The sequence below is a fragment of the Schistocerca nitens genome, chromosome 6 (genome assembly GCF_023898315.1).
Source record: "Schistocerca nitens isolate TAMUIC-IGC-003100 chromosome 6, iqSchNite1.1, whole genome shotgun sequence".
NCBI classification, from domain to species: Eukaryota; Metazoa; Arthropoda; class Insecta; order Orthoptera; family Acrididae; genus Schistocerca; species Schistocerca nitens.
Window position 1 is genome coordinate 175,205,112 of NC_064619.1, and position 12,327 is coordinate 175,217,438.

Below are 12,327 nucleotides of genomic sequence, written 5' to 3' on the forward strand. Positions count from 1 at the left end.
GTCTCATAGAAAAGCAGAAACTGCCATAACTGATTATATACAACGTCCTAAATGTAAATTGTATAAACAAAAATATTTACATATTCTAGGACACTAAAGATGCTGTGCAAAGAATAAAGGCGAAACGCATATGGCACAAAAATTATGTTTCGTTCGGCTGTAACTAGATGGTGCCAAAGTAAAAATTATCACAATAACCTAAACTTATACAACTATTCATTGGCATATTCCAGGCGAAGCCTATGTATCCAATATTTTGTTGTAATTTCTTGTTGGGAAGTAATTTTACCTTCCATGAAACAGTCCATTAATTACTTTGCTAATTTCAACAATCCCAAAAATCACTGTCAGAGAGAACGCACACTAGGCAGCAATTTGACTATATGCTTATATGTAGTTTATTCCTGTAATATACACGAAGGAGGCAAAGAAACTGGTACACCTGCCTAATATCGTGTTGGGCCCTCGAGAGCAGGCAGAAGTGTCGCAACACGATGTGCCAGGTCTGAAGTAGTGCTTCAGCGAATTGACACGATGAATCCCGCAGGGCTGTCCATAAATCCGTGAGAGTACCAGGGGTGGAGATCTCTTCTGAACAGCACGTTGCAAGGCATACCAGATATGTTCAATAACGTTCATGTCTGTGGAGTTTGGTGCCCAGTGGAAGTGTTTAAAATCAGAAGAGTGTTCCTGGAGCCACTCTGTTGTACGTCTGGTCATGTGGGGTGTCTCAGTGTCCTGCTGGAATTGCCCAAGTTTGTCGGAAAGCACAATGGACATGGATGAATGCAAGTGATCAGACAGGATGTTTACGTACGTGTCACCCGTCAGAGTGGTATTTACACGTATCAGAGGTCGCATTTCACTCCAACTGCATACACCCCACACCGTTATATAGCCTCCACTAGCTTGAACAGTACCCTGCTGCCATGCAGGGTCCATGGATTCATGAGTTTGTTTGTGTACCCGTACACGTCCATTCTCTCGATACAATTTGAAATGAGACTCGTCCGACCAGATAACATGTTTCCCGTCATCAACAGTCCAATGGCGGTGTTGACGAACCCAGGATAGAAGTAAAGGGTACACGAGTGGGCCTTCAGCTCCGAAAGCCCCTATCGATGAAGTTTCGTTGAATGGTTTGCACGCTGACACTTGTTCTTGGCCCAGCACTGAAATCTGGAGCAATTTGCAGTAGGGTTGCACTTCTGTCACGTTGAACGATTGTCTTCAGTGGTCGTTGGTCCCGTTCTTGCAAAATCTTTTCCCGGCCACAGCGATGGCGGAGATTTGATATTTTACCCGATTCCTGATATTCACGGTACACTCGTGAAATGGATCGGTAGGGGAAAATCCCCACTTGATCGCTACCTCGGAGATTCTGTGTCCCATCACTCGTACGCCGACTATAACACCACTTTCACACTCACTTGTCTTGATAACCGGCCTTTGTAGCAGCAGTAACCGTTCTAAAAATTGCGCCAGAGTCTTGTTGTCTTATACAGGGCGGTCCATTGATAGTGACCGCGCCAAATATCTCTCGAAATAATCATCAAACAAAAAAACTACAAAGAACAAAACTCGTCTAGCTTGAAGGGGGAAACCAAATCGCGCCATGGTAGGCCCGCTAGATGGCGCTGCCATAGGTCAAACGGATATCAACAGCGTTTTCTTTAAATAGGAACCCCTATTTTTTATTACACATTCGTGTAGTACGTAAAGAAATATGAATGTTTTAGTTGGACCTCTTTTTTCGCTTTGTGATACATGGCGCTGTAATAGTCACAAATGTATAAGTACGTGGTATCACTCAACATTCCGCCAGTGCGGACGGTATTTTCTTCGTGATACATTAGCCGTGTTAAAATGGACCGTTTACCAATTGCGAAAAAGTTCGATATCGTGTTGATGTATGGCTAATGTGATCAAAATGCCCAACGGGCGTATTATATATATGCTGCTCGGTATCCTGGACGACATCATCCAAGTGTCGGGACCGTTCGCCGGATAGTTACGTTATTTAAGGAAACAGGAAGTGTTCAGCCACATGTGAAACGTCAACCACGACGTGCAACAAATGATGATGCCCAAGTAGGTGTTTTAGCTGCTGTCGCGGCTAATCCGCACATCAATAGCAGACGAATTGCGCGAGAATCGGGAATCTCAAAAACTTCGGTGTTGAGAATGCTACATCAACATCGATTGCACCCGTACCATATTTCTATACACCAGGAATTGCATGGCGACGACTTTAAACGTCGTGTATAGTTCTGCCACTGCGCACAAGAGAAATTACGCAATCTATTTAGCGACGAAGCGTCATTCACCAACAGCGGTAACGTAAACCGGCATACTATGCACTATTGGGCAACGGAAAATCCACGATGGGTGCGACAAGTGGAACATCGGCGACCTTGGCACGTTAATGTATGGAGCGGCATTATGGGAGGAAAGATAATTGGCCCCCATTTTATCGATGGTGCAATGTATGCTAATTTCATACGTAATGTTCTGTACCGATGTTACTACAATCTGTTTCACTGCATGACAGAATGGCAATGTACTTCCAAGATGATGAATGTCCGGCACATAGGTCGCGTGCGGTTGAAGCGGTATTGAATAGCATATTTCATGACAGGTGGATTGGTCATCGAAGCACCATACCATGGCCCGCACGTTCATCGGATCTGACGTCCCCGTATTTCTTTCTGTGGGGAAAGTTGAAGGATGTTTGCTCTCATGATCCACCGACAACGCCTGACAACATGCGTCAGCGCATTGTCAATGCATGTACGAACATTACGGAAGGCGAACTACTGGCTGTTGAGAGGAATGTCGTTACACGTATTGCCAAATGCATTGAGGTTGATGGACATCATTTTGAGCATTTATTGCATTAATGTGGTATTTAAAGGTAATCACGTTGTAACAGCATGCGTTCACAGAAATGATAAGTTCACAAAGGTACATGTATCACACTGGAACAACCGAATAAAATGTTCAAACGTACCTACGTTCCGTATTTTAATTTAAAAAAACCTACCTGTTACCAAGTGTTCGTCTACAACTGTGTGCCATATGTCTGTGACTATTACAGCGCCATATATCACAAAGCGAAAAAAGTGGTGCAACTGAAAAAAGTAGTGCAACTGTTGATGTTGTTGTGGTCTTCAGTCCTGAGACTGGTTTGATGCAGCTCTCCATGCTACTCTATCCTGTGCAAGCTTCTTCATCTCCCACTACCTACTGCAGTCTACATTCTTCTGAATCTGCTTAGTGTACTCATCTCTTGGTCTCCCTCTACGATTTTTACCCTCCACGTTGCCCTCCAGTACTAAATTGATGATCCCTTGATGCCTCAGAACATGTCCTACCAACCGATCCCTTCTTCTAGTCAAGTTGTGCCACAAGCTCCTCTTCTCCCCAATTCTATTCAATACCTCCTCATTAGTTATGTGATCTACCCAACTAATCTTCAGCATTCTTCTATAGCACCACATTTCGAAAGCTTCTATTCTCTTCTTGTCTAAACTATGTATCGTCCACGTTTCACTTCCATACATGGCTACACTCCATACAAATACTTTCAGAAACGTCTTCCTGACATTTAAATCTATACTCGATGTTAACAAATTTCTCTTCTTCAGAAACGCTTTCCTTGCCATTGCCAGTCTACATTTTATATCCTCTCTACTTCGACCATCATCAGTTATTTTGCTCCCCAAATAGCAAAACTCCTTTACTACTTTAAGTGTCTCATTTCCTAATCTAATTCCCTCACCATCACCCAACTTAATTCGACTACATTCCATTATCCTTGTTTTGATTTTGTTGATGTTCATCTTATACCCTCCTTTCAAGACTCTGTCCATTCTGTTCAACTGTTCTTCCAAGTCCTTTGCTGTCTCTGACAGAATTACAATGTCATCGGCGAACCTTAAAGTTATTATTCCTTCTCCATGGATTTTAATGCCTACTCCGAATTTTTCTTTTGTTTCCTTTACTGCTTACTCAATATACAGATTGAATAGCATCGGGGAGAGGCTACAACCCTGTCTCACTCCCTTCCCAATCACTGGTTCCCTTTCATGTCCCTCGACTCTTATAACTACCATCTGGTTTCTGTACAAATTGTAAATAGCCTTTCGCTCCCTGTATTTTACCCCTGCCACCTTTAGAATTTGAAAGAGAGTATTCCAGTCAACATTTTTAAAAGCTTGCTCTAAGTCTACAAATACTAGAAATGTAGGTTTGGCTTTCCTTAATCTTTCTTCTAAGATAAGTCGTAGGGTCAGTATTGTCTCACGTGTTCCAATATTTCTACGGAATCCAAACTGATCTTCCCCGAGGTCGGCTTCTACCACTTTTTCCATTTGTCTGTAAAGAATTCGCGATAGTATTTTGCAGCTGTGACTTATTAAACTGATATTACGGTATTTTTCACATCTGTCAACACCTGCTTTCTTTGGGATTGGAATTATTTTATTCTTCTTGAGGTCTGAGGGACTGGTGCAACTAAAACATTCGTATTTCTTTACTTACTGCACGAATATGCAATAAGAAATGAGGGTTCCTATTTTTAAAAAGCGCAGTTGATATCCGTTTGATCTATGGCAGCGCCGTCTAGCGAGCCACGCATAGCGCCATCTGGTTTCCCTCTTCAAGCTAGACGAGTTTCGTTCTCTGTAGATTTTTCGTAATCGTACCCGTGGTCTAGGGTTAACGTCTTTGATTCATAATCAAAACGTTTTCGGTCCCGGGTTCGATCCACGCCACTGCCTAAATTTTGATAAATAATCAGCATTGGCGGCCGAAGACTTCCGGCATAAGAAGTTAGCCTCATTCTGCCAACGGCCTTGTCAAAGAGGGCGGAGGAGCGGATAGAGGTTCAGGGCACTCTCTTGTCTTAGGGGTGGGAAACTGCCCCTAAAGGCGGAAGAATCAGCAATGATCAACGACATGAGGATGCAGAAGGCAATGGAAACCACTGCATTAAAGACACGTAACGTGTATCCGCAGGACATGTAGCCTGTATTTGAAGAAGTGTCATGATGATCTCTCCATTGGTAAAAGATTCCGGAATAGTCCCCCATTCGGATCTCCGGGACTGCCAAGGGGGAGGTTACCATGAGAAAAAGGTTGAATAATCAACGAAAGGATAACGTTCTACGAGTCGGGGCGTGGAATGTCAGAAGCTTGAACGTGGTAGGGAAACTAGAAAATCTGAAAACGGAAATGCAAAGGCTCAATCTAGATATAGTAGGGGTCAGTGAAATGAAGTGGAAGGAAGACAAGGGTTTCTGGTCAGATGAGTATCGGGTAATATCAACAGCAGCAGAAAATGGTATAACAGGTGTAGGATTCGTTATGAATAGGAAGGTAGGGCAGAGGGTGTGTTACTGTGAACAGTTCAGTGACCGGGTTGTTCTAATCAGAATCGACAGCAGACCAACACCGACAACGATAGTTCAGGTATACATGCCGACGTCGCAAGCTGAAGATGAACAGATAGAGAAAGTGTATAAGGATATTGAAAGGGTAATTCAGTATGTAAAGGGGGACGAAAATCTAATAAGTCATGGGCGGCTGGAATGCAGTTGTAGGGGAAGGAGTAGAAGAAAAGGTTATTGGAGAATATGGGTTTGGGACGAGGAATGAAAGAGGAGAAAGACTAATTGAGTTCTGTAACAAGTTTCAGCTAGTAATAGCGAATACCCTGTTCAAGAATCGCAAGAGGAGGAGGTATACTTGGAAAAGGCCGGGAGATACGGGAAGATTTCAATTAGATTACATCATGATCAGACAGAGATTCCGAAATCAGATACTGGATTGTAAGGCGTACCCAGGAGCAGATATAGACTCAGATCACAATATAGTAGTGATGAAGAGTAGGCTGAAGTTCAAGACATTAGTCAGGAAGAATCAATACGCAAAGAAGTGGGATACGGAACTACTAAGGAATGACGAGATACGTTTGAAGTTCTCTAACGCTATAGATACAGCAATAAGGAATACCGCAGTAGGCAGTACAGTTGAAGAGGAATAGACATCTCTAAAAAGGGCCATCACAGATGTTGGGAAGGAAAACATAGGTACAAGAAGGTAGATGCGAAGAAACCATGGGTAACAGAAGTAATACTTCAGTAGATTGATGAAAGGAGGAAGTACAAACATGTTCCGGGAAAATCAGGAATACAGAATTACAAGTCGCTGAGGAATGAAGTAAATAGGAAGTGCAGGGAAGCTAAGACGAAATGGCTGCAGGAAAAATGTGAAGACATCGAAAAAGATATGAATGTCGGAAGGACAGACTCAGCATACAGGAAAGTCAAAACAAGCTTTGGTGACATTAAAAGCAACGTTCGTAACATTAAGAGTGCAACGGGAATTCCACTGTTAAATGCAGAGGAGAGAGCAGATAGGTGGAAAGAATACATTGAAAGCCTCTATGGGGGTGAAGATTTGTCTGATGTGATAGAAGAAGAAACAGGAGTCGATTTAGAAGAGATAGGGGATCCATTATTAGAATCGGAATTTAAAAGAGCTTTTGAGGACTTACGGTCAAATAAGGTAGAAGGGATGGATAACACTGCATCAGAATTTCTAAAATCATTGGGGGAAGTGGCAACAAAACGACTATTCACGTTGGTGTGTAGAATATATGAGTCTGGCTGACAAGTGCGAGAATTATCGCACAATCAACTTAACAACTCATGCATCGAAGCTGCTTACAAGAATAATATACAGAAGAATGGAAAAGAAAATTGAGAATGCGCTAGGTGACGATCAGTTTGGCTTTAGGAAAAGTAAAGGGACGGGAGAGGCAATTCTGGCGTTACGGTTAATAATGGAAGCAAGGCTAAAGAAAAATCAAGACACTTTCATAGGATTTGTCGACCTGGAAAAAGCGTTCGACAATATAAAATGGTGCAAGCTGTTCGAGATTCTGAAAAAAGTAGGAGTAAGCTATAGGGAGAGACGGGTCATATACAATATGTACAACAACCAAGAGGGAATAATAAGAGTGGACGATCAGGAACGAAGTGCTCGTATTAAGAAGGGTGTATGACAAGGCTGTAGCCTTTCGCCCCTACTCTTCATTCTGTACATCGAGGAAGCAATGATGGAAATAAAAGAAAGGTTCAGTAGTGGAATTAAAATACAAGGTGAAAGGATATCAATGATACGATTCGCTGATGACATTGCTATCCTGAGTGAAAGTGAAGAAGAATTAAATGATCTGCTGAACGGAATGAACAGTCTAATGAGTACACAGTATGGTTTGAGAGTAAATCGGAGAAAGACGAAGGTAATGAGAAGTAGTAGAAATGAGAACAGCGAGAAACTTAACATCAGGACTGATGGTCACGAAGTCAATGAAGTTAAGGAATTCTGCTACCTAGGCAGTAAAATAACCAATGACGGACGGAGCAAGGAGGACATCAAAAGCAGACTCGCTATGGCAAAAAAGGCATTTCTGGCCAAGAGAAGTCTACTAATATCAAATACCGGCCTTAATTTGAGGAAGAAATTTCTGAGGATGTACGTCTGGAGTACAGCATTGTATGGTAGTGAAACATGGACTGTGGGAAAACCGGAACAGAAGAGAATCGAAGCATTTGAGATGTGGTGCTATAGACGAATGTTGAAAATTAGGTGGACTGGTAAGGAATGAGGAGGTTCTACGCAGAATCGGAGAGGAAAGGAATATGTGGAAAACACTGATAAGGAGAAGGGACAGGATGATAGGACATCTGCTAAGACATGAGGGAATGACTTCCATGGTACTAGAGGGAGCTGTAGAGGGCAAAAACTGTAGAGGAAGGCAGAGATTGGAATACGTCAAGCAAATAAGTAAGGACGTAGGTTGCAAGTGCTACTCTGAGATGAAGAGGTTAGCACAGGAAAGGAATTCGTGGCGGGCCGCATCAAACCAGTCAGTAGACTGATGACCAAAAAAAAAAAAAAAGAAAAAAAAAGTTCTTTCGTTTGTCGCTTATTTCGTGAGATATTTGGGCCGGTCATGATCAAAGGACTACCCAGTATCGCCGTATCCTGCCTGTTTACATATTTCTGTATTTGAATAGCCGGCCGGAGTGGCCGAGCGGTTCTAGGCGCCACAGTCTGGAACCGCGCGACTGCTACGGTCGCAGGTTCGAATCCTGCCTCGGGCATGGATGTGTGTGATGTGCTTAGGTTGGTTAGGTTTAAGTAGTTCTAAGTTCTAGAGGACTGATGACCTCAGAAATTAAGTCCCATAGTGCTCAGAGCCATTTGAACCATGTTTTTGTATTTGAATACGCATGCCTCTCCCAGTTTCTTTGTAGCTTCGGTGTATATGGACCAGTTTCCGTGTATTCCTCAACAATAGGAGGATATTTTGTTGATCCTGTATGTGGACGTGAGGCAGAATTCCGTTAACGTACGGAAGTGTTATAATACCCGATTTTGTACGTCCTGCTCTCGTGTGTCGACAGGAGCTGTTCACGTGGGACAAGGGCAACCAGCTGACGTACCCGGTGCGCTACCACGAGATGGGCTACCACCTGAACGCCACGTCATCCGGAGGTGGCAGCGGGAGCGTCGAGGACCGCAGCGACTCCGACACCTCCAGCGGCCAGGTGCACACCGGCATCGAGGTTTCGTAGCCGCGCCACCCGCAGCCGCCGCTGCCGCACCACCTCCAACACCGCTGAGTGGTTACCGCGGCGCGACGCGGCTGCCCAGGCACTGGCTGGCGGTGCCCGCAGCGTGGGGGCACTGTGCGCCTCACAGGAGGCGCGTGTAGGTGGTAGCAGGGGGACCGAGGGGAGGGTACGGACACTGTGCTGTTCGTAAGATGCCGCAAACTCTAGTGGTTTGCATGCCGGTTTTCCCTCCCATTCTTAATCCACCGGAAACTTATTTCCTTTCATTGCTCTGCACCCGTCAGACAACCGCGGACTGCTTAGTTGAGCATAACAGGCTATAGAACTACGGCATATTTATCGTGGGGAGACGACAGTCATTGATCTATTATGTTAAGAATATTTTACTTCTAGAAACAATCATGCATCTGTTTTCATATTAATGGTGTCAATAACATAAAACGATTTTTCGATATAAATATCAAAAATAAACCTCCTTATAGGCTGGCATAATGATATTTGTGGACATCCAATATCATGCAGGAAAACGTGTCAGCAATTTACTTTTATTAAAACTATTTTCGGTACTTCTGTCGAAGCTGCGTGGAGAAAAATCTTTTATATGCGTTGACTAGTTTTGGGCACGACGTCCATTATAAAAACATCGCTTTCTTCATAAGTATTGGCACGTAATACAACCAGCACATTTACAGACAGCCACAACTGGAAATAGTGAGTAACATTTTCGACATCATGTACAGAGTGTTATCAATCTTCCTAGCCACGTAGCACCAGTTAACTGTTGTATTATGTATCAGTACATACGATGAAGTCAACGGTTTGATAGTGGGCGTCACGTCCGAAACTAACCACCGTAAATAGATGATTTTTCGCACCGCAGCTTCGATAGAATTATAAATAATTTTAATATTGATACGTATTCAGTATTACCCACGATGATTCGATAATGACGTTACACACGTTCAGAGATGATGGAGAAACGTAGATATATTAATCTGAAAACAGAAATCCTGGTTCAAAAACGATGGAGTCGAATGTTATAAGCGATTATCGTCCTTCGATAAGGACAGAATCTGAAGACAAAGTTGAAGCTTAATATTTTCCCACAAAAATGTAATTCCATCTGTTCGAAAATCGATGTGATAGCTCTGACAATGGAATAAACGTACCATCACAATTGTGGCTAAGATTATAGGGTAAGCAACTTTCTGAGGTTGTAGTATGGACCAAAAGAAGAAAGAGTCTGGAATACATTGGCTCTGAAATTCATCCCTTAAGAGCTATGGGCAGTTGTTCATCTTCGCTATTGTGAAACACATCTCCTGTACTGCAAGCTCTTTGCTTTCCATATTTTAAAGGAGGTAGTATGGACCAACACAAGAAATAATGTCCAGTAAGTATCGGGTGTCAAATGCATCCTGTTGAAGCTATGGGTACTTGTTCAGTAGAAGAGATGTGGTTCAAAGTAGCGAGGATGAACAGGTTCTCATCGCTCTTAAAGTATGCATTTTAGAGGCTGTGTTTACCTACCATTTTCTTCTTCTTTTCGTCCATACTACCACGTCTGAAAGTTACCTTCCTTACAATCTTAGCAACAACTGTACCGATACATATATTCTACTGTCATAGTTGTCGGAACAATTTTCGCTTACAACTTCCGAATCGATCGTTTCCGGACTAGGGCTCCTTACCTCAAATTAACACATTTACCCTTCTTCGTCATCCCCGAAACTTCGTAACATCACCACGCAATACCAATATCCTCGTAGAGGACCTCGCATTGTCATTAAGTTAACATGATCTGCTAGATTTTATACTGGGTGTATTGTAATTGATACCGAAAACTGAGACAGGTGAAAGTGCACGAAAATAGAAGCAAAAACGTTCCACCAAACACGAATCTCCAAGCGACACGTTTGCCACATAATTGTGAATACGGACTTCACTATAAATTACTGCCCCTGTTGGTAGAAATGTATGCGAAATGTAAACGTTTTGGTTGTCCCCGAAGACTTAGGTGCAGATTTCACCCTCGGTCTACCTTAGCAAGAAATAGAATACTACTTCAGCCCATTGTGTGGTACATTTTTATATATACTGGTACCAGTTCAAGGAGGTGTCTCGCGTGTCGCCCTCGGACTTGGATGCAACTCTATACTCGTCTCTGCAGTGAGATACAAATTGTCTATGACACCCCCTGGATGATCTCGTAAATCTTGAAAAGGTTGTAAAATTCTCTGGTCAGTTCTTGAATCGGATCAATGAAAGAGGTCTTCACATCACTCCCAAGAGTGATATCGAGGATTGATGTCAGATGATCTTGGATATAAAGATGTGGCCCCTGTTAGACAAGTCCATCACTGACCATATCGGGCGTCACATGTCGTCGTCTTACGTAAGCAGCAGAAAGTGTCGGTGGCCGTATACATCTGCCACGTTCCACAACCATGGACAGCTGGAGAAATTCGAGCCTAATTAGAAGAGAAATTAATCGAAAAGTTTATATTTCACTGACATTTCTACTAAGTAGGGCGATACTTCCTACTGAAGTCAGTGGCGACTCACAATCACAAATTTACAGTTGATTTGTAAACTCATGTTCATTGGTATGTTTTTGCTTTTATTAACTTACACTTTACCAACGTCATTGTACACTGTTAATTATGATTTATCAGCTACAGCAGAAATTTGTCACTTTTTTTTGTCACGCTATGTTTCTTCATATGTTGCTAACCTCTCCCATGATATCCTCTTCAGCTCTCGTTCACTGGTGTTTTTTCTATTTCTACCACTTAAATACAAGTAGCCATTTCGCGCTGTGCTGGTTCAGTGGAAGATGAGAGACAGTAGCCTATGTACACAGCTTCGAAAATGTAGCCAAATACGTGTGCCAGAGCAGACGAAAGAATCCAACTCCCTTTCTGCTCCGCTCCATACTATCATTACAGGTGTGTGTGGCCCTCCATACCAGTACGAATCATTTGAACCGAAGTCGATACGGTGTGCAAACCGTTTGCAATCAAGAGTTAAGGAAAATGACTCACCATTAATATAAAAGACTTATTTGGATGGATGTTATATTCTGATATCATTATTCTTTGTACAAAAACTGTATTATAGTACCTTAACATTTGTATGTAACCAATTGACACGACTACAATAAAATATAATTTACGATGGTATCCATTCTTATATTACAAAATATGTTTCCTCATATGACATTCAATTAACGATAAGAGAACTACTTTCTTTTATCTCCGAGGTCTCTACACAGAACACAGTAATTTACCATGTAATTTGGCTGAACCATCCATTATTGCTGCATCAAACCTTGTTGGCAGTAGTATTGAATTTTCTCATATTGAGAAATGAGAGGAAGCGAACTGTTTTACTTGCTAAAAGTCTTTCTAAAGCCAAGACCGCATACATATTTCTTCAATTTTCAACCACAGGTTTCGACAGGTTTTGCTGTCGTCTTCAGGTCTTCAAAAATTTTTGTTGCAAAACGTATGGTCTACCTTAGACGGCGTGTATCGCAGTGTACATTGGCGCGCACCCTGAGCTGCGTGTGGCTCATACAGCGTGTATCTTGTAAGCGTGGTCCTGTTCCATGCTGCTATAGTGGGGATTGGATTTGATTGTTTGAGGGAAGAGACCAAACAGCGAGGTCATCGGTCTC

At 42.6% G+C, this 12,327-nt stretch overlaps 1 protein-coding gene across 1 annotated transcript in view; it reads left to right on the forward strand.

Moving 5' to 3' along the window:
* LOC126263277 (uncharacterized) overlaps nt 1-11,818 on the forward strand; it is an 881,511-nt gene extending 869,693 nt beyond the window's left edge. Inside the window, exon 16 of the mRNA XM_049960363.1 lies at nt 8,478-11,818. Within this exon, the coding sequence (XP_049816320.1) occupies nt 8,478-8,648 (171 nt within the window). The 3' untranslated portion in view covers nt 8,649-11,818. The remainder of the gene's footprint in view (nt 1-8,477) is intronic.
* The last annotated feature ends 509 nt before the right edge of the window (nt 11,819-12,327 follow it).